The following is a 26,063-nucleotide window of genomic DNA, read 5'->3' as shown; positions in this document are numbered from 1 at the left end:
CGGCGGCGGCGGCGGGGAGAGCACGGCCGAGGCTGCCCAGCGGTGCCTCCTCCACACCCCCCGCCGCAGCAGCACCGGCGACAGGTAAGCGCGCAACGCCTCCACCTCCCGGGGCCGGTGCCCACGTGCCGCCCCCAGCCCGGGCTCCGGGAAGGCGGAGGGGGGGCGGGGGCCACCGGAGCTCGCAAACGGTTCCGGCACCAACGGTGGCAACAAAGAAGACGAACGACCCCGGTCCCGGGGCTCCGGGTGAAGGCAGGCGGAGGGCCCGGACCGCACGGGGACCCAGTTCTGGGAAGCGAGGGCAGGGGCGCCCCGCGGGGGCGGTGGCGGCTGCGCCTGGCGCCGGGGCTCTGGCCGCCTGACAAAACCATCCCCCGGAGCCAGGCGGCGGCGAGTCGGCGGCGGCTCCATCCGGGGCTTTGCGGGAGGGGGAGGGGACGGAAGCCGAGAGGGCGGGCGGCGGATCGGAGGGAGGGAGGGAGGGAGGGAGGAAGGGGAGGGGGGCGATTCGCGTTCCGTTCCCCGTTGCCGGTCCCTCCCTTCTCGCCGCCACCGCGAAGCGCGTCCCGAGCGGCGGCGGCCGGTGAGCGTCCCGCGCTGGAGCCCTGAGAGGCGGGCCCGTCAGGTGCGTAATCCTTCCGACGCCTCGCCGCCGCCTCCTGCTGCTGCCGCCGCTGCTGCTTCGGCGGCAAGGCCGCGAGCTGCGGAAGTGGGTTTGGGGGAGGGGAGCGGAGAGGGAGGGGGAGGGGAGGGATCCGGTCCGACCGGAGCAGGCCCGGCCTCTCTGGCGCTTCTCCCAGCTGCAGCGGCTCCTACAGCTGCTGCCGCTACTGCTGCGGCTCCGCCTCCCCGCTCGCGGGCGGGGGCGCGCACGCGCGCTTCCGGCCTCCTCGGGTCTCGCGCTGTCTTCGGCTCTCGCGCGCGCTCTTCCCCTCGCCCTGTCTGACCACCCCCCGCCCCCGGCGCCGGAGCTGTTGCGCCAGCCGGGGCGTTGCGCACGGCGTAGGCGTCGGCATTGTGTTAAACTCCGCGGGACTTGGGGCGAGCGCGCGCGCGCACGCGGGACGGAGGGGAGCGGAGAGCGTGCGGCGCGGCCGGAGTGCGTCGCCCCTCCCCTCCCCTCCTCTCCTCCCAGCCCCTCGGGGATGGAGGCGGGGCCGGAGTGCTCGGCGCCCGGGTCCGCCGGGTCCCCGCCGGTCGGGCCGGCCCCGCCCCCGCCCGGGCGCCCGCCCCCCTCCCCCTCCCCCTCCCCCTCCTCCTCCCCCCTCCCCGCGGGACGGGGCGGGGCGGGGCGAGGCGGGACTGGGCGGCCGTTGGGCTGCCGGCCTCCTGGGGCGCCGCCCGGGTGGACCGCTGCGGCCCGGGCCGCGGGCGTGGGCACGCTGGGCCGGCAGCCTCGGGCTTCCGCTGCCCGCCGATCTGCGCGTCCGCGGAGGCCGCGGTTACCCCGGAGCTGCGCTGTGGTTTCTGGCTGCTTGCTCCGCCTGGGGTGTGGGCCCGGCGTCCGTGCCGCGCTCCCCGTCGGCGCGGCCCTCGCGACCCTCGCGACCCTCGCGACCCGGGGGGGGGGCTCCGAGAGGGGGAGGCTGCCCCCGGGTCCGAGGCGTCTTTCCGGCGGAGCGGAACCCCCATTGACTCCTTAAACAGGCTGCGAGCAGAGCTGAGAATACAGATGTGCTTAGGGAGCAAGGTTCTTGATGCTTTTAGCTGGCGGTGAAAGCGAGGGTAGCAGAGCGGGCACGAGATTGGGCAGGGCGAAAATGCAGGCAGTCACTGCAAGGACGTGAGCTGCTGAACTCAACGGTGCCTCAGGGAAATAAGGCACTGACCCCCCACCGGCCGCAGGGTTCCTTTGCTCTTCAAATGCAGTGGGCCCACGTAGTGTGGGAGTCTTCCTTCTGTTCATTTTCAGAGGCTATTGTTTCAGTGAAATAAAGCATTAAAAAGGTCAGAGTTAGGGGCTCACACAGAACTTGGGGGCGCTCAGGCTTTCCTTAAGTGGGCTGCCACGTCCTGTTGAGGACAGGCCATCCGTGCAGAACTGGAGCAGGGTGGACCTATCACTAGCATTTTAGTTGGAGAGGCCTGAGACTTTAATACAAAATCAGAACGAAGACATTTCAAGTCCTCATGCCTGCGATTTCTTAAAAGCCAACATCAATTGTTAAAGTAGGTCTTATTTTGCACTCTGAATAACCTTGGTGTGTATCCAGGGTGTTTTCAAACAATTAAAAGGTGATTTTTAAGAAAAAAAGTTCCACACTACTTTAAGCTGGGGATTTCTCACTTAGTAAATTGACGGTTGATAGAAGTGTGCTTTCTAGCCAAAGAATCGACCCGTTATTGACACCATGGTACGATCTCCCAAGTACAAGTTCATACCAGTGGTGTAATGCCGCAAATAGTAGTGGAGGAATCTTTTAAAGGGCTGCAGATAAAGCACCCCTGAAGCTTTGTTATAATGTGTAGTCCAACCGCTTGCCGGTTTTAAAGCTGCTCTCAAAGAGGGTGTAAATAAATGGTGCTCTGCAGACTTCCACTGAGATGCTCCAGCAGCAGGGTAAACACTAAGCATGCTTTAGATCACAGAATAACAGCTGCCACGATGACATTTTCTTTTTTATCGTAAAGATTAATATGAATTTTGCACTGTCCTCAAAGATCTGCACTTTTGTAATATAAAAATTACCTAAAATATAAAAATTTTTTCACCTTGAAGCTCTAAGAAGATGCTCCTTTTAAACACTGCATGTCCTGTGTATGGGGATATGCTTTCCCCAGCTTGAGAATTCCTGATAACGGAGGTAGAAAGTGAAGGAGGCCTCGAAGGCTGATGTGTGGCATTGGCTTGGGAATGGCTTTGGAATTGGGAGACTTTTGCCATCTCTACTTAACTGTCTGGGTACTTCATGTCTAGACCCACTGACTTTTCCCTGAAGTAACTTTGAAACATTGAGCAAGTGGTGTGGTTCCAGCCTACTGCTGGTCTACTGAAGACTACCGTAAATTTCAGAATGCACCGGCAGAAACGGGAATTTATCACTTTTCCTACTTCCTTACAGTCACAAAGCATGACTCTAAAAACCTACAAGGGAATTGAGAATTCTTATTTTCCTGAAGAAGAAAAAAAAATTGTAAACATTCTAAGCATTAGACTGAGAAGATTTTCTGAACCTTTTTTATGCTCAAGTAAGTTGTAATTTTATTCGTAAATTAAATAGTGAAAGTATTACTTTGAGTCAATAGTAAATAATAGTGTTTTACAATGCCAATATGCCATTAAGAGATGGAGTGAGTAGCCACAAAATACTTACCAGGAGTTGGCAGTCCAAGACATTTTAGGACCATTCTTTTTCTGTGTTATAAGGGCCAAGTTAGAGGCTGTGTTTATACTCAAATACATAATTCCCAGTTCACGTGGATGAGGTATACATCATATGACTTTCTCACTTCAAGAAAGCTCCATGTGCAAAGATAGGAAGTTGTAAAGCATTTTGATGTATCTAAGTACTTACAAAACAGTTTTTTACTTTACAAGAAGTATAGTTCTTTAAATTGTGCACGCACCTAAGTTCTGCATCAAGCAAGGATGAACTATCAGAAGCATCTGAGAACAGTTTCAAAGTGTCTTTGTGTTCTACACCACACCTACCTGCTTAGATTCTTAGCCCTAAAGTGATTCTGACCAAGGGTTGTCTAAGTGTGGTCTACAAACCCTTCTGAATCTCCATGAGGTCAAAGCAATTTTTATAATAATGCTAAGATGTTATCGGCCCTTTTAACTATTGACAAAATGTGTCAACGTTGGAAAGATCTGCTGCATAACTCACTGAGCTGACATTTTCCAGTGACCAATGGGTGATGCTCAAAAAAACCACACATGGGTAAAAGATCCGTTCAACATGCAAGCTAGAGCAATGTATTTTACTATAACAGAGAAGGAAAATTTCATTCGTTACTTTTTTTTAGATCAGACTGCTAACCTTTAAGAAACTACAACTTGGTAAGTTTTGGTATAGTATCAAAGAAAAATATCCACAATTACCTGGAAAAGTTATTAATATATTTCTTTTTCTCACTACATATGTGAGTGAGGTCGGATTTTTTTCAATACTCAACCAAAACAGATATCACAACAAAGTAAATGGAGAAATAGAGTAAATGCAGAATCCCGTTGTCTTCTGTTAAAGAGATTTGTTAAAATAGCAAGTTAGATTAGGTTTTAAATTTTGCTATGTAGGCATATGTATTTTTCCTTAAAGTTGAGTATAGCGTAATGCCTTTAAAACGGTCGCTTTAATATCAACTCTTTATTAGCCATAAATCTCTGACTTGGTTCACCTTGACACAAACTGTCCTGGAACTGCCTCCTTCTGACCTTCACTTAGAAATTAAAAACTAACTCCAAAGTTAACATCAGCAACCTGTAATTGAAAAGACAATCTCTTACAAATTCAATGCTTTTCAAAGTCAAAATACTTGCTATTGATTAGCTTATGTCCCCCCACCTTTTTCTAATTACTGTGGAAGAGGATTGACTAAAGAAATGGTAAGAAAAATACACCACCCTGTCACAACTCATTAAGATACATTTCCTAGCTTTGAGTTACAATTTTAAAACATTAAAATTCAAATGACCAGCCTCATTCAGGTTTACTTTGTAAGCTATGAATATTAATTATTAATAATACTAATTGAAAAAGCAGTTTTTTCATCCTGGTAAGTGGTCTGAACTACTTGAAAGAATCAATCTTACTTGTGGGTAGTGCTTTTTCTGTTAGTGATGTGTCCTGTGCATTACAGTATTCATTTATGTTTCACTTAAATAAAATTAAGGACTTCAGAGGACCCTTTTAGTGCCCTGGAAATGGGTAGTCTAAGTGGTATTTAGTATCTTAGGAGAGCTATTATCTTTAAAAAGTGAGTCATCAATTCCCAAAAGTTGTTTTGGTCTACTTATACTGAAAATGTAGGCGGAAGTTGGGTTGTCAAAATATAATGTGATTGTCCCATTCAGCTGCACCTCCAAAAGATGAGTAACTTATGTAGGAATCAGTGCCACTTGTGCTACATGTTGGACGTGAAAGCACTTGACATCTAGGCAGCATTGCATTATCAGTGTGGAAAACAGTGATGAAGCGTTAAATAATATGAATGGTCATTTATATTTGGCTCTGCAAAGTGTTTTTTACATATTTCAACATGTGTCTCCCAGTCTCAGAATTTGCTTTAAAACAAAAAACTTCATACACCTATACATGCATAAAGAAGGAATTTTCTGAAAACCCACTTGTAAGAATTGCTTCCCCTCCCCTCAGGCACCTGGCTGGCTCATTCAATAGAACAAGCTACCCTTGATCTCAGGGTTATGCATTCTAGCCCTACACATTGGGTGTAGGGATTACTTAGAAACAAAATCTTTTAAAAAAGAAAAGGATTGCCTCCCCTCTCCCATCTCTGTTGCTTCAGTTCCTTTCTGCTCACTATTCTGATTTAAGAGAGACATGATTTTTTTTTTTAATCTTGGGTTTTTTAAGTTCCATTTATAGCGTTAGATGGTTGGGGGCTTTATATAGGTCTTCAGTTTGTCAAGATTTCATGTCAGCCCTCTGTGACTAGGGGTACTAAGAATTTTGGGGACTGATCTGTGGAGCCAGGAAGGACAGAGGAAAACATGTGTAATCTACACCCCAAAGACAGAGTTCAGTTGCCTCCCGTTTATACCCATAACCTCTCATGTAGGGATGGAAGGTTGGAGTCAGATACACCCAGCTTCTCGAAAGACTTGGAACATAAATCCCAGCAGGGACTTCAGAGCCCCAGACCAGTGTAACTAATGTCTACTGTAAACCTCTCCTTGACCTCTAGCCCCCAAATTAGACCCCAGTTTCTTGACCTCGTAGTTCCTTGTATTTTTCTTCGCGTTGTAAATTGGTGTCTCCTTGGTTGTCTCAGAAGTATCTCGGTCCCAGCATGCCTGAACGTAACCTCGTAATCCTTTTCCCCCCCAAAGCTGGCTTTTTGCCCGTGTTCCCTCTCCTGGCAGGAATCCCCACAATCTCTCTAGTTACACAAGCAAAAAATCTAGTAGGAGTTGTCTTGGACAACTCGATTTCCTCCACCCTCTTCCATCTAATTCACCAACCAATTCTGTTGAGTCTTTATCTTCTAACTACCTTTCAGATCCCATCCCTCACCATCCATTCAGATCACCACCACCCAGTCATCTCTCTTCTAGAACCATGGGAAGGTCTCCCCTCCCACCCTCACCTGCCTCTTCACTCCCGTCATCAAATTTGCCTGGCTTGGCAGTGCAACCATCTGACTACTCGTCCTACAAAATCTCCTCTGGTGGCTCCCCCTGCTTTTCAGATATGGACCAAAACCCTTAAGTAGACCTGAGTCTCCAACTTTGCCCTGCCTTATTGTCTTCTGGCTCTTTGACCTTCCGTCACATGGGCCTCCTCCCAGTTCCTCAGCTTCACCTTGTTCCTGCATGTCCTAATTAGGGCCTTTGCATGCTGATCCCTCAGCCTGGACTACTCCATCTTCATGCAGTTAACTCTTCTCATTCTTTGAATAGCTGCTTACCTGGCATTTCCTCACGAAAGCCTTCCCTGACTTCTAGCCCCCAAATTAGACCCTAATTTCATGACCTCACAGTTCCTTGTATTTTTCTTCACATTGTAAATTGGTATACTGATTTGATTCTGCCCTCAAACTCTGCGTTCTGCATACCTTTGTATCCACTACACCCAGCACCTCAGAAAGCTATCACCAAGTACATGACTATGTCCCAGATCTGCTTCTTAAGAGCTGGACTACGTGTGGGCAAGTTACTTAACTTCCTAAGTCTAACAGATTTCTTCTGGAGAGAGGGTAATTGGCCCTTGGCACATAGTTGGTCATTTATTATTAATGCTATAGTTATTAATATTATAATTAATAGTGCATGCAGAGTAAGAAAATGATATACCATGGTATTACTGAGGATTAGATGATGAGTGTAAAGGGATCCCTGGGTGGCGCAGCGGTTTGGCGCCTGCCTTTGGCCCAGGGCGCGATCCTGGAGACCCGGGATCGAATCCCACATCAGGCTCCCAGTGCATGGAGCCTGCTTCTCCCTCTGCCTGTGTCTCTGCCTCTCTCTCTCTCTCTCTCTCTCTCTCTCTGTGACTATCATAAAAAAAAAAAAGATGATGAGTGTAAAGAGTTACTATAAAATATAAAGCACTATTTAGAACTTAATTGTTAGCATGAAGAAACACAAAGTGACATTTAAATATCAAAACCTTTTTCTAAAATATTGCATCCTTTAAACTGATGTGAATTTTTTAGGTTAATCTAGGATAAATAGAAATTGAACTCTTACTCCATAGCACCCAGCTACTCAGGGACCAAGAATTCAACATTCTTCTCCTCTCTGAACATATATTTTTTTTAACAAATATTGAACACCAGACAATATGCTAAGTACATGGAATAAAGTAATAAATGATAAGACTCAGTGCTGGCTTTCTGGAAGCATCATACAGACATATGTAAACTGGAATGTTCACAGATGCTCCAGAGATAAGGAGAGCCTCCCAGACTTGAGGGTCAGGGAAATTCTGCAGAGGACAAGTAGGGCTGGGACTGGGGAAAAGAGGATGCAGTAAGTGGTGGCTCCCTCTGGAAGGGGCATGTTTGAAGGTCAAGCATAGAGGTTCTAAGGCCCCATTCAACAGGCCCCCACTCCCAATGGTGGGAGTAGAAATGTGGTGCTGGGTTCAGCTTTACGAGTAAGGCTTCTGAGCAGTGAGTGTTGCAGGCTGCAAGGAGTCCAAGAATGGCCTGGGCTTTCGGGCTAGTTATAAAGAAAAAGGCCCTTTTTCAGCTTATTTTAATTCATCCAGTGTTTCTCAAGTGAGTGAAATAACATCATTTTGTCTCCATTATCATCAACATACTCAGATGAAACTGGGTTTTTGGTGATGGCCTTAATTTCAGAACAAGTTGGATGCTTGATCACTTCGTAAAGATCACTGAATGGGTAATCTTACATCAAGAAGACAATTAAGCACAACTTAATATCATAAAGTAAAATTTTACACTGTGATTTTTTTTTGCATTAGAAAATTTTTCTTCCATGTAATGAATATAGTGCCAACAGTCCTTCCTTTAGAAAAGCACTCTGACCGTATGTCCTTCGTGTCCAGTTATATTTAGAAGTCCCCCATCCCTACTGTGTATGTGAATATTTTGTATCTTTTCTTGCAAAATAAAGAGGTACTGATATGCTATTGGACTGCTTGTTTCAAGGTTGGTTAGTCTGTGTTTTAGTAGGTCTGTGAAACCCAAAAGTTTGGAAACCATTAGATCAGCATGAGAGGGTGTTGTGCAGAGTTAGGCAGGGGTTGGGTCAATGTGGGATCAGGTAAGCTATGCTGAAAATTTTGGGTTCCATCCTAAAGGCAGTAGGGAATCAGGAGAACTTTAAGCAAGATAGTAACATCAGATTTGCCCTTTGGAAAGATCATTCTTGCTGTTCCATGTGGTTGGATTCAAGAGCTAAAGCTGTAAATGGAGAGATGAGTAGGGAGGTGGGGCTAAGCATGGTGGTGGGATAAGTAGTTGAAATTAGTGGGCTGTGAGTGAGTGAATGAGTGAGTGAGTAAGGAATTAGGGAAGCAATGGAGCCCTGCCTGAAAGGGGGATTGGGATTCCTGGTTTGGTCAAGAGATGGGTGGTGGCGCCATGCACTAAGCTGGGGATACAGAAGGAAGGGATTTGTGTTCATGGCTTTTACTTTCCTTTGGAGGAAATGAGGGTGAGAAGAGGAGGGATTTGAGTTGTTTTTCCTATTCTGAATTGAGGAGTCATGTGAGATGGCCCAATGGGAGTGAACTGGATCCCCACAGAGAGTCCCCAGAATGAGAAGTAGGCTCATTGGACCAAAGACACAGGAGCATCAGCAAAAGAGGTCCTCTTTCTTGGTAGAGATTAAAATAGAACAGCCAGAGGTGAGAGAAAACCAGAGCACAGCAGCCTTGGAGCCCGAGACAATATTTATGGAGCAGAAGGAAGAGTATTTTAATACCGCAGAAAGGTGGAGTAAGCTCAGTGTGGGGGGCCGGGGAGTAGAGGTCCTGGGTGACCTTGCTGAGCCATCTCAGTGCACTGGGCAGGAGTGATGTGCCCCATGAGCAGTGGATGGAGGTGGGGAGCGAAGAGCAGAGCCCCCCATGAAGATGCTGTGGCCTCAGCCTGTGCAGCATAGGCTACATGGCAATGGTTCTGAAGGGGGCCGTGATGAAGAAAGGAGATTTAGGAAAAGGGGATGCTGTCAGCTGGGCAGGGTCGGGGGGCACCACGCAAGATGCCCTTCTGATGGAGTCCAGGCTGGAGATCCCCTCCCACCCCTTTTCTCAGACTCATTCACATGTGTCAGATCTGCGGGGGTCGGGGGATGGGTTCTGATTTTTCTCCTGAGAAAGGTTTTTTCGGGTCTCCAAAGTAAGATTTTTAAAAATTTATCTGTGCAGAGTTTTGTCTTCTCTGTGTGAATTTTGAACATAAGACTTGTTCTTTCCGTGTTTCCTCCTCTCGTTGGGCTTTTTCACATCCCTGAGACTCCCATACATGTATTCTTCCCTCCGCATGTGAAAGACATGTTCAGTTTGTTTCCTATTCTAGATCGAATAGGAAATCTCTAAATCGAGATCCTATAATAACTGATAGACCCTCTTAAAAAAAGAAACATTTCACAGGTTTCTCATGACTTCATTCTTACAGTCTGAAAAAAATACTTAACCTTAGTCTTTTTGTGGAATGAGAAGGAGCTCTACCTTTTGTTATATCAAAGGAGATTTTCACTGTAAGAACAAATGCTTCAAAAATCCTATAAAATACTGAGAAGTTTGATGACATCACAACATAAAATTATACGTTAAAATTCTCTATAAAAGAAAACGAAAAGAAAGTGAGAAAAATGTTAGCGACTTACGTGATAAAGGGCTCATTTTTATTCTATACAAAGGGTTTCACAGATCGATAAGAAAAAGACAAACAACCTGATAGAAAAACAGCCAGAGCTCATGAAGAAATAGAAGAGGAAATGTAAATGATCAATAAGCATAAAAATATACTTCCTCTCATCACTAAATCCATAGAAGGTAAGAAAAGGAGAATGGATTTGGCAAAGATTCTGGAAGAAGAGGTAATACCCAGGGCTGTCAGAGCGGAGAAACCAGCAGGGGTGGAGTGGATGGGCAGCTCGCCTCTGTGCGTCCGTGAGAGTTGAATCTCTTCTAACAACTATAAATACTTAAAAGCAGCAATAAAAAGAAGGTTTCCGATTGATTTTAAACACACTGGCGCCGAGCACGTTCCGACAAATCAAATAACCCGGCTTAAGTCTCACTTCGTGCCCTTACTGATTCTGTAGTCAGGGGCAAACTAGCGAACCTCTCGGTTCCTCGTTTGTAAGATATGCGTAGCAGTCCCTCAGATACAAGTCGGTGTGAGATTAAATGAATGGCATATGGAAATGAATGGTCAGCGGTAAACACTCCTCCATAAACAAGAGCCACTCTTGTCATTATCATCAGGGAATAAATAGTAACGTGTTACCATACTTGAAGCTGCTGTCATTGAAGTGACACCTGGAGCGGCGGGAGCATATTCGGGAACCCCACTCAGAGACAGAGCGCAGGAGAAAGCAGCTCGACGGTAACATGGTCTCAGAGGATGTTACACTTTTTTGTAGAGAAAGGAAGGTTAGAGATGGAAAAGGAAGTATTCTGGCACTTTTCAGCAGCCAGCAGCCTTGGAGACCAGCTTCTAAGGTTAGATCCTGGTGAGGTCAGGTTAGGGTGATGTTTCTGTGTAATCCCTGGGCCCCCATCACCTGCCACCAACTCTTGTTTTCATCGTCAACCCCAGGCCTTGTTTCTGTGTCCCTTTCCTAATCTTAGTGCTTTTACTTCTCTGACATGTGCAGAAAATATCGGGGGAACTAAGGTCCTGATACACTCCCTGGTTGTGGACGCGTAAATGAGCCCAACACTTAGGTCTCTGCACTCAGATTGCTGCTAACTCAGGTGACTCTCCTGCCTTTCATCCCTGGAGAAAGCTCTTGATAGAAAATATGAGACTTGGGGCACCTGGGTGGCTCAGTTGTAGAGCCTCTGCCTTTGGCTCAGGGCGTGATCCCGAGGTCCTGGGATCGAGTCCCACATCGGCCTCCCTGCAGGGAGCCTGCTTCTCCCTCTGCCTGTGTCTCTACCTCTCTCTGTGTGTCTCTCATGAAGAAATAAATTAAATCTTTAATAAAAAAAAAGAAAAGAAAAGAAGAAAAGGAAACATGAGACTTGACAACCTCGATCCTTGCTTTGTGATCTGATGGGTCTCTCAAAGTATTGTTCCATTCCATTTTTTTTCTTTTAGGTCACACTTGTTAATTCTGCATCTGCTGTATCATGCCTAGAACAGGAAGGAGAGTGGAGAGCTCAGTACCAGCTGAGTAAGAATTGCCATGGGTCCGCTTTGTTTTGTTTTGTTTAAAGCTTATTGATAATGCATTCTCCACAGTAGCTTTCCCAGGTCTGCAGTTAAGCATCATAGTTATCTTTTTCTTTTGAAATCTGGCTAATTAATTAATGTATGGTAGGACTTTCTTTTTTTACTTTTTATTTTGAGATAACTATGCAGGTACAAGAAATAACGGAGATCCCATGAGCCCTTTACCGAGTTTCCTCTGATGGAAACTTCTCACTGAACTGTAGCTCCACATCACAACCAAGGTGCTGACCTTTATAGCCAAACCTATTTCCCTCCTGCTCCCCTCACCCTCTATTACTAATCTGTTCTCTGTTCCTATGATTTTCGAGAGTGTAATATACATAGAATTGTACAGTGACCTTTGGGGACTGGCTTTTTTCACTCCGCGTAAATCACCCACCTTGCCGTATGCATGTATCAGTGGTGCATTTCTCCTTACCGGCTCTGTGGTTTCCTACAGTGTGGGCATACCACACTGCCTAACTGTTCATCTACTGAGGGACATCCGGGTTGTTTCTAGTTCTTGACTATTAGGAATAAAGCTGCTATGGATATCTACAGGCAGGTTTCAGTGTGAACATGAGTTTTCATTCTCTGGGATGAATGTCCATGAGCACTGTTGCTGGGTGGTACAATAGTTGCATATTGAGTTTTTTAAGAAATTGCTGTTTTCCACAGTGGCTACCCCCTTTCACCTTCTTCCCACCCATATTCAGTTCATTGGCATCCTTGCCGGCATCGGGTGTTGCCATTATTTTTCACTTTGGCCGTCTTGACAGGTACATAATGAAATCTCATTGTGTGGTTTTGTTTTGTTTTTTAAGATTCTATTTATTTATTCATGAGACACACAGAGAAAGAGAGGCAGAGGAAGTAGCAGGCTCCATGCAGGGAGCCCGATGTGGGACTCGATCCCGGGTCTCCAGGTTCACACCCTGGGCTGAAGGCGGTGCTAAACCACTGAGCCACTTGGGCTGCCCTCATTGTGGTTTTAATTCGCTTTTCCCAGTCACCAACGAGGTTGAAGGTGTTTTCAAATCTTTATTCACCATCTGCATAGCCTCTTTGGTGAAATGGGTCTTCAAGTTTATTACCTATTTTCTAAATAGTTTTTTTTCCTGTTGAGTTTTGAGAATTCTTTATATATTCTATATACCTGTCTTTTGTCAACAGTTTGCAGAGGTTATCAAGTATTTTCTCCTGGTCTTTGTCTTTTCATCCTCTTAACAGGCTCTTTCACAGAACAAAAATTTTTAATTTTGATGAAATCCAACCTACTAGTTTCTCATTTTATACTTTTGATGTTCAGTTTAAAAGCTCTATATCTGGGATCCCTGGGTGGCGCAGCGGTTTGGCGCCTGCCTTTGGCCCAGGGCGCGATCCTGGAGACCCGGGATCGAATCCCACATCGGGCTCCCGGTGCATGGAGCCTGCTTCTCCCTCTGCCTGTGTCTCTGCCTCTCTTTCTCTCTCTGTGTGACTATCATAAATAAAATAAAAATTAAAAAAAAAAAAAAAAGCTCTATACCTAACCCTAGATCCCTGAGATTTTTCCCCCAAAAAGTTATAGTTTGGTGTTTGCCTTTGTGTCTAGGATTCACTTTTTCTTTTTCTTTTTTTTCTTTTTCTTTTTTTCTCTTTGCCTATGGGAGTCCAGTTGATCTAGCGCCATTTGTTGAAAAGATTACTCTTCCTGCAATTAATTGCTTTTGTGCCTTTGTCGACCATCAATTGTGCATATTTATGTGGATCTATTTCTGGGATCTCATTCTGTTTCATTAGTCTGTATAGTCTGTATATTTATCCTTTTGACAATACCACACTGTCTTGAATACTGTAGTTATTTGATACATCTTGAAGTCAGACTGACTCGTCCCACTTTAGTATTCTTTTTAAAAGTTATTTTAGCTATTCTGCTTTCTTTGGCTTTACATTATACATTTTAGAATATTCTTATCTCTATAAAAAATATCTTGCGAGAATCTTGGTAAGAATTTTGTTAAAACTATATATTGACTTGGGAAAAATTTGTTTTTACTATGTTGAGTTTTCCTAACCATAAATATGGTATGTCTTTCCATTTCTTTAGATATTCTTTGATTTCTTTCTTCAGTGTTTTAGTCTTCAACATGCAAGTCATATATATGCTGTTAGATTGACAACATATGTATTTCAATAGCTTGAGTGATTGTAAATGATATTATATTTCTAATTTCATTGTCCACAAGTTCAAAGTTGTATATAGAATTGCAGTTGACTTTTACATCTTTATCTTATAGCCTCCCTGTGGTTGTTGCCAAACTCATTTATTAGTTGTAGGAGGTTTTTGTAGATTCCTTGGGATTTTATAGGTAACAATCATGTTATCTAGAAATAGGGACAGTTTTTTAGTTCTTTCTTTCCTGTCTATGTGCCTTTTATTTCCTTTCTTGCCTTATTGCACTAACTAGAACTTCCAGTACTATGTTCACTAGTGAGAGTGGGCATCCTTGCCTTGTTCACGGTCTTAGCGAGAGAGCATTCGTTCTTCATAACATGGAGTCTACTGTTATCAGCATCAGTACAATGCTGATCTATGTGTAGTGGACTGTTATAAATGCTCTTTGTGGGAAAGGAGCAGTCTACAGATTTGATGAACTATCTCCTTTAGAGGCAGTTCCCCTACTATGTGGATGATACAGGCCAAGTGGTTTACTAGGATGAAGTGTGAGAGTGAAGACCTTAGAATTTGGAGTCAGAACATTCCGATTTCAGTTTGTGCCCTCTTACCTTCTAGCTAGATGGCCCCGGGCAAATTATTTCCACCTCTCAAAGCCCAATTCCTCCTCCACAAAAAAAAGAAGAATACCATCCTACTTCCTCCCTCCATCCTACTTCTTCCCTCCCACCTTACAGGTGTCCAGGGGAATAATGGATGGGTTAGTTATTATATCCCTGCCAGGGGCAGCACTGGCCACACAGCAGGAGCTGGAAAATTGCCCCAATTGGGTGATATTCACCCTATCAGGCTGTGGCTTCACCCCAGGACCTTAATTTACTGATCTCTCCAAAAGGTTTGACAACCTCTGATAGGTCGTTAGAATTTGCGTTTTGGAATGGTAAACCTAAAGACTGAATGATCTGGGGATGTTTGCTGTATCCAGAGCAGACAACCAAGTTCCTTCCCTGGCTTGTCCACTCACTGTCTGTGTAAACATGAGCAGACCATGTAATCCCCCAAGTCACTGTAAATGCCATCATCTGTAACATGGGAGCGAAGATAGAGCAGCTCCTTCACACAGCTGCAGTGGAGACTGAGTGAGTGAATTGATGCCACATTGTTAGCATGTCCTGTGAGCTGTGCTCATTACTATTGGTGACTATAAAGGACACATACTTACTTGTGAATCACCTTCTTAAAAAAAAAAATTGTTTGCTTTGCAGATTTTTAAAAAAATGGATTTGGCCAACCATGGACTTATTCTCCTGCAACAGTTAAACGCTCAGCGAGAGTTTGGTTTCCTGTGTGACTGCACGGTTGCCATCGGCGATGTGTACTTCAAGGCACACAAATCAGTTCTTGCTTCATTCTCCAATTACTTTAAGATGTTGTTTGTCCATCAGACCAGGTAACTAACGTGCTTGATAATAATCTAATGACTGTCGACGCTGAACTTCGTGGCCCTCTTCCCCCCCCACCCCCGGAACCTGCTCTTAGCCCATCCAGACCATGGGGCCCACCTCCCCTCCCTGGAATCTAGGCTCCCAGTTTCCCCTCGTGACCTCACTGGCCCCCTTGCCCATCCTGGTTACTCACACTTTCACTGACCTTCACGTCCCCCATGGCCCCCCCACCCCAGTTCCCTGGCCAGGTGTCCCACGCACGACAGGATCAGTGGCCCCAGCCTCCAGAATCCCTTTCTCTGACTCTACTGGCTGCTGCCACACACACACACACACACACACACACACACACACACACACACATGCTCCCCCCCCCCCCCACTCTCTTCCCTATTTTTATCATTGTCTGCCAGCCTAAAGAGAAGCTTGAGGGCATGGATTCCCCAGTTTCCTTCTTTTCTCTCTTGAAACATTTCAATCTCAGTATCTTTGCTTGATCTTTCCTTCTCATCTCTCCCATATGGAGAAAAGAACCCTTGATGTCTCAGGAAAAGTAATCTTCTCCAGCTCTCAGGCTACCAGATCCTACCTCTTCCTCTCTGTTCTGTACCTGTCACTGTGTACTCCCCCCACCCCCACACCCAAGTCTCTCAAGGACCCAACACTCCCCTGCCACCCTGACAGTGCTGTCTACTTGACTTATGGGGCAGCTTCTCCTTTATCTCACCAAGAAAGTGTTCAGAGGGTGAGCTGAGCCATGACCTTGCTGGTGCTCCCCCCGCACCCCTCCTGGCTGGTGGCACTGTGGTTTGTGCTCTGTCTCTACCAAAATCATTTCTCGGAGGTCACCTCTTCATTAAAACCATGACTCTTCTCAGCCTCTGACATCCTTGTCCTCGGCAGTATTTGCTACTGCTTGCTTCCTCTTTAGGGCCGTCATCTGCACTTTGATAAGGCACAACGTTCCCCTTTCTCCTGCCTTCTGGGCAGGACCTTCCTGGGAGTTTTGGTCTTGGGCTGTCCTTGCGTCTTTCCATGTGCACTCTCCTGAGGGGAGCTTCTATTTCTCCTGGATTTGGCCACCACTGGAAACCACAAGTTTACAGTTCTGGCTTTGACCTTGTTCTGAGTCGTCTAGAACTCTGCTTCCCCAGGCTGTGAGGCTGGCTGCTCAAGGGACAGAATTGAATGCCAGCGTGTTAGGTTAGGCCTTCCTGAGTCCTGACTTCCCTGTTTATCTCCAAGTAACCCGCACAATGTTGCAATGGCAGCCCATTCTCTGGGTCCCCAAATCCTCTTTCCCTCACAGTCCCTTTTGCATTAGCCCTTTCCTTCCCCTTCTTACTCCCTTCCATTTCCTGATCATTCCCATCAGATTAATATTCCTAAACAGTGCTTTGATCAGAAACTCTACTCCATTCTGTTACTCTTTTGATCAGAAACCTAGAGGATATCCATCCATTGCACATCAAAACAGCACACAGATTCTTCCTCTTTCAAAGCCCCACAGACTGGCAGCCTGACCTCCAGCCTCCTAGGCCACCTTGCCACCTTGGGCCAGCCCCTCCGGCCCACCCAGTCCCTCAGCCCAGCTCCCCTATTGCCTCTTCCATGACCCCTCCCCGAAGTGACCCAAAGCCATCTCTTCCTCTCTCACATTTCCTAGTACTTTTTTTTTTTAATTTTTATTTATTTATGATAGTCACACAGAGAGAGAGAGAGAGGCAGAGACACAGGCAGAGGGAGAAGCAGGCTCCATGCACCGGGAGCCCGACGTGGGATTCGATCCCGGGTCTCCAGGATCGCGCCCTGGGCCAAAGACCGGCGCTAAACCACTGCGCCACCCAGGGATCCCCATTTCCTAGTACTTTATGCCCATTGACAATATCAGCACATTTTCCCTGTGTTATTCTTGGTATACTTATCTCCTCTCCTCATTTGTCAGTTTCCTGAGGGCAGAGACTGGGTTTGACATATCATTTTGAAGGCCTCAGGGTATAGGTCAGGGATTTGTACAGAATAGCCACTAGTTCAATGTCTGGAGGAGCAGAGTGGGTGAATAATACGAATAGTGGCAAGCAGAGGATGCATTGTCTTACTACACTAACTAAAGATCTTCCCTCTTACCCCATTGTAGGGACTTCATAACTAATGGGTTCTTAGAAGTTACAGTACACTGAATTGAAAGGGGGAAGATGTTCATTTTGAGAAGTAGAAGAATACAGTTTAATGAGTTTTAAACAGATACAAGAATCTTAAGTGTAGGGCACTTAAATGCCTTTGTAAAAGGCATTCCATTTTTAATGGAAGTGTGGTATCTGTGTAGGTAGGAGTCCCAAATGGAAGCCATGGAGTGCTACTGTGCTAGAGGCAGTACAAGCCTTTTCTCTTTTAGACAAAGCAAATGTAAGGCAAAGGCCCAAGGCCCCTTTCTTAAACCAGCGCAAACCTTTTTTGCGAGGTTTAAAGGTGGCCTGAGGATACCGTGTTTTCAGTTGGCTTAAGAGTGTTTAATGTCTGTAGTACCACTAGATGTCTCTGTCTCATGTGCAACACTCTCAGTAGTTAAGTTTTAAATCCTGTGGGACTACAGACATGGAACTCCCTTAAAAGCAAAGCTGCGGAAAGGCTGGTTTTGCTAAAGCACAACCTCCTGATAAGGTCAAACATTATTTAAAAGTTATTTCCAACGTTCTTTAAGCCCATCTTTTACTTAGAGACTCTAAGTAAAGGAAAAATGAAAAATGCAAAGTTTTACGAAGCCCCGCCCCCCCCCCCCCCCCCCCGCTGTGCTAAAACCATCTTTTCCCTATAAAAGTGTTGTCAGGCAGACATCTGCAGATCAAACCACAAAGGAGTAATTATCTGGTGGAGAGGTGTGTCCTTCCAGAAGGACTTGGAAATGACCAAAGTCTGGCCCATAGTGAGCAGAGAGGTCTAGCTGCCTGGGAGGGAAAGCAGTCAAGGATGGAAATTGCTAGAATGCAACCTAAGGAACTTTTTAAAATAATTTTTAAGTGTTTCTATGTGTATATGTGTACATGTGTTCTTCTGCTTTAAAAAAAAAAAAAAAACTAAAATCAAGATAATTGGTTTCTAGGAACCTGTGTGGGCCCCAGGCATTGGCATTAAATGCCAGAGACTGGCTGCATCTCTCTCCCCGGTGGTTTCTCACCAGCGCCCCTCCCTTTGGGGGGGGGGGAGGTTCCTTTCAGAGCCCTTCTCCAGCCTGGAGGGGTCTCCCAGCCCCTGCCTTCAGAGATAGCGCACAGTTCTGGAACACCTGAGCTCTACTCAGTCATTGCCCATCACAGGCAGTAGACAGAGGACAACCTATACAATAACAAATGAAAGAAAATCATAAAACTTACAACAAAATCTTGATGGAAAGGGGCCCTGCTTGGTAGTTACCACTCACAGATGCTATAATACGTAGCCCCTCCCCCACCCGTGAGATTTCGCCTGCTTCTTCTCTTTCTGTCCCTTCTGCCTGGAGGAACGTTCCCTCCTGGCAGAACAAAGATGCCCTGTAGTCCCCTGGGAGTACTTTGTATCCTTAAAGGCCGATGGTTTCCCAGTTCTCTATTTTGGAGGTGATTGTTTATGTTATTAAAGTATTCTTCACCATGCAAGATCCCTGAGCCTTTATTTTGAATATTGAACTTCCCTAGAGCCCCATAAACGTATTCTAGTATACACATAGTATTGCTGGCACTCACCCTGTGCTTGACGGGACAGGCCACCTGTAATTGCATTCCTATTTAAGGGAATATAAATAAAGGACTATAAAAAGACTCTAAAGGAAGAGTGAATGATCTGTGTGTCTTTTTAAAAAAATAGAGTCACATAAGGTCTGTTCTTTTCTGCCATCAAAATGCTACTAGTTTTTATGCGTCATCCTTATTCTTTGACTTCCATACTTTGTAGTCATTTTTTACATGATTGTTTGTATGCAGTCATCCTGAAATATACACACACTGATGGCAAGACAGGAATCATTCACATCTGTTTTGTCACAGATTGCTATTAAAATCACTCTTTTAGGGATCCCTGGGTGGCGCAGCGGTTTGGCGCCTGCCTTTGGCCCAGGGCGCGATCCTGGAGGCCCGGGATCGAATCCCATGTTGGGCTCCCGGTGCATGGAGCCTGCTTCTCCCTCTGCCTGTGTCTCTGCCTCTCTCTCTGTGTGTGTGTGACTATCATAAATAAATAAAAGTTTAAAAAAAATAAATAAAATCACTCTTTTAAAAAAAAGTAAGTGTTAAATTTGTAAGAGCAAGGTCTACTGTTACTTTTTTAGCATATTGGAAAGTATTTATTAGTAAGATAAACAGCTAAAGGAGACCAAAAGTTATAAGAAGTCGTATAATCGAAAATGATTATGAATTCTAAGAACCCTATTAAATAACTGATCCATTTAAAAAAATGATTATACATTCTAAAGGCACTCAAGGAAGATGTCTTTGAAATTGAAAATGCATTGTCTATAGAATATATTCCACTCAGTGGATGATAGCACATACCTCATACTGTATAGGTATAATCATTACTTTCTAATGATGTGTTAGAATTTCTGTCATTAGTGATGGTTTAGGGAGAGTTCTTTGGGACTTTTTGATGATAGCTGCTTGATCAGAGTGATGTTTCTGGAATGAGGCCAACACTAGCATCTAAAAGTTAGAAAATCAGATGCTTTAAGTGTCTCAGATAAATCACTTAACTTTTGGGGATCTGTTTCCAGATCTCTCAAATGGGAACAATCAGATCTACCATAACTACTATACAGGATTGTTTTCATACTCTAAACAATTTTGGTGGCATGGGCTTGGAATGAGACCGCGGTTTAAATCCCTCTTACTGACTCGTGATATTGAGCAAGACATGAAATCTTTTTTTTTTTTTAAAGATTTTTTTTATTTATTAGAGACAGAGAGAGAGAGAGAGAAGCAGGCTCCATACATGGAGCCTGCTGTGGGACTCAATCCCTGGTCTCCAGGATCACGCCCTGGGCAGAAGGCGGCACTAAACCGCTGGGCCACAAGGGCTGCCCGACATGAAATCTCTTTGAGCCTCAGTCCCTTATCTGTAAAATGAGAATTAATGGCAATTTAATGAGATAATGCCTGTAAAGCCCAGTGGTAGTTCTGTTGACAGTGCTGGTATTTACATTTGGTAAGGAAGGGAGTTGTCCTGGAACCACTTTTTAATGCAATCTAGCAATACTGGGAAGGTGATCTGACCCCATTAGAGCTAGATGTTTCTCCATCTCTTACAGTGCTTCCACCTTCACGCTGGACACAGATCAGAGAGCTGCAGAGCACCGAGAGAATTCGGCTTTATTTTTCTCTCACTTGTGTCGTGTCGCTCTTAGCACTTGTTCATACTCCACTTGTCCAGCTCCCCTGTGTCATTTTACAAATGAAAAATCGTTCTCATAGGGTGGATTGTTTGATTTGCCTGAAAAGATCTCCTGCTGAGCCCAGGATGGCATCGGATCAATAGAAAATCATAGACTTTTAGCCAGAGATCTGCTGGGTGGGTGGTTCTTACCCGTCACTAGGTCACAGGCCACTTCCAGAAAGCAATAGGGCCTCTGTGCAAAACACACAATTTTTTTATATATATAGAACTCTTGGCGTTCTATCTAAAAATATAATATGACTGAATTTCACATACACCGTGAGGAGAAAAAGGGCTTCAAGAGTCTGAGTTAAGACGTCCTGACTTAAGTCAAGACTTAAGTCTGAGATAAGAGTTAAGCTTGCCGTGAACTTTTTCTTTCTCAGCCCTTGAAAATACGTTTAATGTCTTTCTCCCTGTTCTTGATACGATTAAATTACATAGGTTCCAGTAATCTCCCCTGAGGATTCCATTTCAGGAAACGCTAATAATGGGAAACGGGGAACACTCTTGTTTTATTTGCCTTTGAAAGGGCCCCCTGGGGCACCTGGGCGGCTCAGTGGTTGAGCATCCGCATCTGTCTGCCTTTGGCTCAGGAAGGACGGGGATCCCAGCTCCTGGGATCAAGTCCCACCTCAGGCTCCCCAAGGGGAACCTGCTTCTCCCTCTGCCCCTCTCTCTGTCTCTCGTGAATAAACAAATAAAATCTTCTAAAATAAAAGAGATCGTGTTATGGTTGGAGACTCGGGGTGACCCTTACTGACAGACTGTCCCCTTGTTTCTTCCAGCGAGTGTGTCCGTTTGAAACCAACTGACATACAGCCGGACATTTTCAGCTATCTCTTACATTTGATGTACACTGGAAAGATGGCGCCCCAGCTGATTGATCCCGTTCGCTTAGAGCAGGGGATCAAGTTCCTGCACGCTTACCCGCTGATCCAGGAGGCCAGCCTGGCCAGCCAAGGAGCCTTCTCTCATCCCGACCAAGTTTTCCCACTGGCTTCCTCCCTGTACGGCATTCAGATCGCGGATCACCAGCTGAGACAAGCCAGCAAGCTGGCCTCAGCACCCGAGAAACTCGGGCGGGAACCGCGGCCACAGGCCCCCAGGATGAGCCAGGAGCCGGTGCCCGAGGCCTCGCAGCTCTCTCAACTGACCTCCAACCTGGCCCAGGTGAACCGGACGCACCTGACTCCCTCGGACCCGCTGCAGACCTCGCTGTCTCCAGAACTCGTGTCCACCCCCGTGCCTCCCCCGCCTCCCGGGGAGGAGACCAACCTGGAAGCCTCTTCCTCCGACGAACAGCCCGCATCCCTCACCATAGCCCACGTGAAGCCGAGCATCATGAAGAGGAACGGCAGCTTTCCAAAGTACTACGCCTGCCACCTGTGCGGCCGGCGCTTCACCCTCCGGAGCAGTTTGCGGGAGCACCTCCAGATTCACACGGGAGTACCCTTCCCGCCCAGCCAGCCCGGTGAAAGCCGAGGGCCCCTGTCCCTCTGTAGCAACGCGGCCGACCTGGGCAAAGACGCCATGGAAGTGCCTGAGGCCGGGATGATCAGCGACAGCGAGCTGCAGCACATCTCCGACTCTCCCATCATCGACGGGCAACAGCACTCGGAGACGCCGCCGCCCTCGGACATCGCGGACATTGACAACTTGGAGCAGGCGGACCAGGAGAGGGAGGTAAAGAGGCGCAAGTACGAGTGCACCATCTGCGGCCGCAAGTTCATCCAGAAGAGCCACTGGAGGGAGCACATGTACATACACACCGGGAAGCCTTTCAAATGCAGCACTTGCGACAAGAGCTTTTGCAGGGCCAACCAGGCGGCCCGGCACGTGTGCCTCAATCAGAGCATCGACACCTACACCATGGTGGACAAACAGACTCTGGAACTCTGCACGTTTGAGGAAGGCAGTCAGATGGACAACATGCTGGTACAAACCAACAAACCCTACAAATGCAACTTGTGTGACAAAACATTCTCGACCCCCAATGAGGTGGTTAAACACTCATGCCAAAACCAGAACTCGGACGTGTTTGCCCTAGACGAGGGGCGGTCCATCCTCCTGGGCAGCGGGGACTCCGAAGTCACGGAACCTGACCACCCGGTGTTAGCTTCCATCAAAAAGGAACAGGAAACGGTGTTGTTAGACTGAATGTTACTTTATCTTTTTAAAAACTGTCATTTTTACAGAGACGATCTCCCTTCTCTTCCCCCAGTTCAGAACTGTAGTTCTCCATGGCATGATACAGACAAGTCCCTGGTCCCTCTGTCCTCCCCACGCCCTCCCCGTCCCCAGCCCTTCCTCCACAAAGGCTTTGTGCATTATAAACCTGGAACATACTTACTTCAATTCAGGGGATATTGGAAAGATAATGGTCAGTAGTACTTATAAACTCAAATAGATTTTGAGACGTTTTAGATTATTTAAAAAGCATACTTGGAACTAATGAAGGGTATATAACAAAACAAAACAACTAGAATGCAATTTGGTAAGCTAAAATTATGACTTTCCCTGGGTAATAAGTCTTCCTTCTCAGAAAATGTCAGAAAATACAGCATGCTTCTTAGAGATACCACTGGGCTCTGTACTATGCAAAATCTAGAAGGTGTGGGGAAACTTTAAACCCAAGAAAATGTTCTTAGTATTTATCCTCCAGGGGTCTTATTTCAGAATGCATCCTTTGAGATTATGTCCAGTCAAGAAAAATCATTCGTTAAGAAATCTACTTGAACACAACACAAAAGAGAAAAAGTAATAATGTGATGGCAATCTTAATTTTTGGATAAAACATGACAAAGCTGTGAGTTTGTGTGTTTGTAAGAGAAAATGTATGGATATTTGCGATAAACAGGTGTACTAACGCACATGCCTTATCAAATTGCTGGCTTCTTTCAAAGTTGAACAAGAACAAAATTCTATTTTAGTTTCTGATAAATCTGTTGGCTGTTTTAAAAATCAGATCTGAAAGTACTAATCTATAGATTGTCTTTCTGAACACGACACGCCATTCCAGCAGCATTATTCCAGTGCTAAGTTTGTTTTAGCACAGACCTGCTGCTTTAAATCAGTGTATGTGCTGCAGGAAGAAGGATGCAGGAAAGTGCATCTCAGAGGGGGAAGTTGTGGGCAAAGCATGTAGTAACTTTAATGACTTTAAACGTTAATGCTAATAGTTTACCGGCAACATTCATTGAAGCATCAAAAATGGCAGAGAAAAATCAGGATTAAAAAAAAAACAACAAAAAAAAAACACCTAATTGCTGTTTGGGAAAAAATTTGATTTTGTTGTTTAGTCTCCACTTTTTTGTTTTAAAAAAAAACACCTGAAATTTCCTCCATTGGCCTGAAAGCAGTAAAATGTGTCCACTAATCTTTCCTTGGGCCAATCACAGAATGGTCTGACAGGACAACACAGGAGCCAGAAACAAGGACCGAAGGGAAAAGGGAAGAACAGTTCATAGCTGTGCTGTACGTATATGTGAAAAACTGAATATCCCGTCATCCTGTTTCATGTATAGTTGCGTTCTCAGATTTGTAAGTTTTTATACATACTTTCATTGAATAAACATTTAATTAAATGGGCATTTTATTGTATCTGCGTATGACTTTTGTCTACCCAAATAGATGCAGGGTGGGGGAAGTTACCTGAGGAGGCATCTCCCTGCTGCACTCCTTCTGTCGGCAGGGCTTAGGGCGGCCCCCTTCACTAGAGTGGCATGGTGCACGTCTGTAAAATGAAGACAGTGATGACCGCTGGATCATCACATTGTGGAAATCAAATGAGTAAACTAAATGAAGGTGCTATGGACAGGCCAGCCTTGGCTAGGAATAGGATCTGGAGGCCATCCTACCCATCTTTGTTTTACAAGGAAGAAAAAAAGACCCCAAGAGGTGTTTAACAAAAAATGACACAAAATCATGCTATATACACCTAGATCCTTTTTTTTTTTTTAAGACTTTACTTATTTATTTTAGAAAAAGCACAGACGTATGTGAGCTAGAGAACACACTAGTGGTAGGGAGGACCAAAGGAGGAGGGAGAAGCAGGCTCCCTGCTGAGCAGGGAGCCGGAGCCCAGTGCCCAATGCCCAATGCGGGGCTCCATCCCAGGACCCTGGGATCATGACCTGAGCCAAAGGCAGCCACTGAACTAGCTGAGCCACCCAGGCGCCCCTTCACCTAGATTCTTAAATACTGAGAGGTTTCCACTGAATTCATCTTTTTGTTTTTACACTATATTCAAATCTCCCAATTTAAATGTGAGTCTTGTGCCAAATTAACTTCTGTGAATATATGTGGAAGGGGAAATCCAGGCATGCCCCCGCTGCCCTCCACAGCACTCCAGGCAGGTTCCAAGCGACATGGGACTCGGCCAGAGGCTCTTCAAGAGCAGAAAGTCATGGGAGTCCCGAGGGATACTGGGGGTGAGGCTGAGATGGGGGAGCCGCAGCTCACTTCCCACCGTGTGGTGACGGGGGAGGGGCAGGAGCTGTATGCAGCTACTCCTTATGGGTGGGGTGCAGGGGCTCTTAGCCCTAGCTTGTGGCCACCTCGTCCTCTGTGACAAACCAGCCAGTCCCCCCACCCCCCGTACCCTAGAATGCTCACTGGCTATTTCATCACAAAAGGCTCTAAATTTAACAATTCATTCTTAATTTTTGATGGCACCAATTTAAACAAGCTTTGGAAATTTCAGGTAATAGTATGATCAATCTGAACACCTGAGCCTCAGCATTAATTTAAGCTGTCACTCTCCACGCTTCAGCCCTTATTAATGCCACTGGTCCTACAACCTTTCGTTTCATAGGGAAAACAAAAGTGACTCATGGTGCGGGGTGGGGCTGGATTGCTCAGTCCGTTAAACTCATGAACCTGGAGTCCTGGGATTGGGATCAAACCCTGCATGGGGTTCCCTGCTCAGTGGGGAGTCTGCTTCTCCCTCTGCTCCTTACCTTGCTCTCTCACTCCCTCTCAAATAAATAGATAAAATCTTCTTAAAAAATTAAAAATAAAAGTGACTTATTTGTTCAACAGATACAGCTAAAAAAATAAATTTGTAAGATACTGTAGGATTCTACTTTACCGGGATCCCTCGGTGGCGCAGCGGTTTAGTGCCTGCCTTTGGCCCAGGGCGTGATTCTGGAGGCCTGGGATGGAGTCCCACGTCGGGCTCCCTGCATGGAGCCTGCTTCTCCCTCTGCCTGTGTCTCTGCCCCTCTCTCTCTGTGTGTCTCTCATGAATAAATAAAATCTTTTTAAAAAATTAGACCCAGAATCTTTAACGTGAAAAAAAAATGGACCAGGATGAAATGATATTCTATGGTTTCATTCTCAGATCAAAATATTCCTGAACCTAAAACGGTTATTCTGGACTCAAGTTTGTGCTATTCTCTGGGAAATACATAATGACCTGCCCTGCCTAAATTTCCTGTTCATTATGAACGTCTCACCTTGTGAAAAAGGCATTGTCACAGAAGGGCTGGGTTAGGGGGATGTAAGATCCTCAA

General features: G+C 45.8%; 1 protein-coding gene across 3 annotated transcripts; it reads left to right on the top strand.

Annotated features, from left to right (window-relative positions):
• Positions 1–24,138, top strand: ZBTB2 (zinc finger and BTB domain containing 2). 3 transcript variants are annotated; one of them, XM_055311910.1, is made up of 3 exons: positions 1–84; positions 14,968–15,152; positions 21,336–24,138. In XM_055311910.1, exons 2-3 carry the CDS (start codon positions 14,980–14,982, stop codon positions 22,705–22,707), a joined length of 1,545 nt encoding a protein of 514 aa, XP_055167885.1. In that variant the 5' UTR covers positions 1–84; positions 14,968–14,979; the 3' UTR covers positions 22,708–24,138. The 3 variants fall into 3 exon arrangements, with proteins under 3 accessions (XP_055167885.1, XP_055167886.1, XP_055167887.1); XM_055311911.1 differs by lacking the exon at positions 1–84 and adding an exon at positions 527–628; XM_055311912.1 differs by lacking the exon at positions 1–84 and adding an exon at positions 3,135–3,192.
• Positions 24,139–26,063: the final 1,925 nt, after the last annotated feature.

This window comes from Nyctereutes procyonoides, unplaced genomic scaffold (genome assembly GCF_905146905.1).
Source record: "Nyctereutes procyonoides isolate TBG_1078 unplaced genomic scaffold, NYPRO_anot_genome, whole genome shotgun sequence".
Lineage (NCBI taxonomy): Eukaryota > Metazoa > Chordata > Mammalia > Carnivora > Canidae > Nyctereutes > Nyctereutes procyonoides.
Note: the sequence above shows the minus strand (reverse complement) of the source record. Positions and strands in the feature narration are given on the sequence as shown.

What these genes read in the sequence shown, in the direction of transcription:
- ZBTB2 (XM_055311910.1), top strand. Translation starts at nt 14,980, where the DNA reads ATGGATTTGGCCAACCATGGACTTATTCTCCTGCAACAGTTAAACGCT. An exon ending in TTGTTTGTCCATCAGACCAG is followed by an intron (nt 15,153 to 21,335) that starts GTAACTAACGTG and finishes TGTTTCTTCCAG; the next exon opens with CGAGTGTGTCCGTTTGAAAC.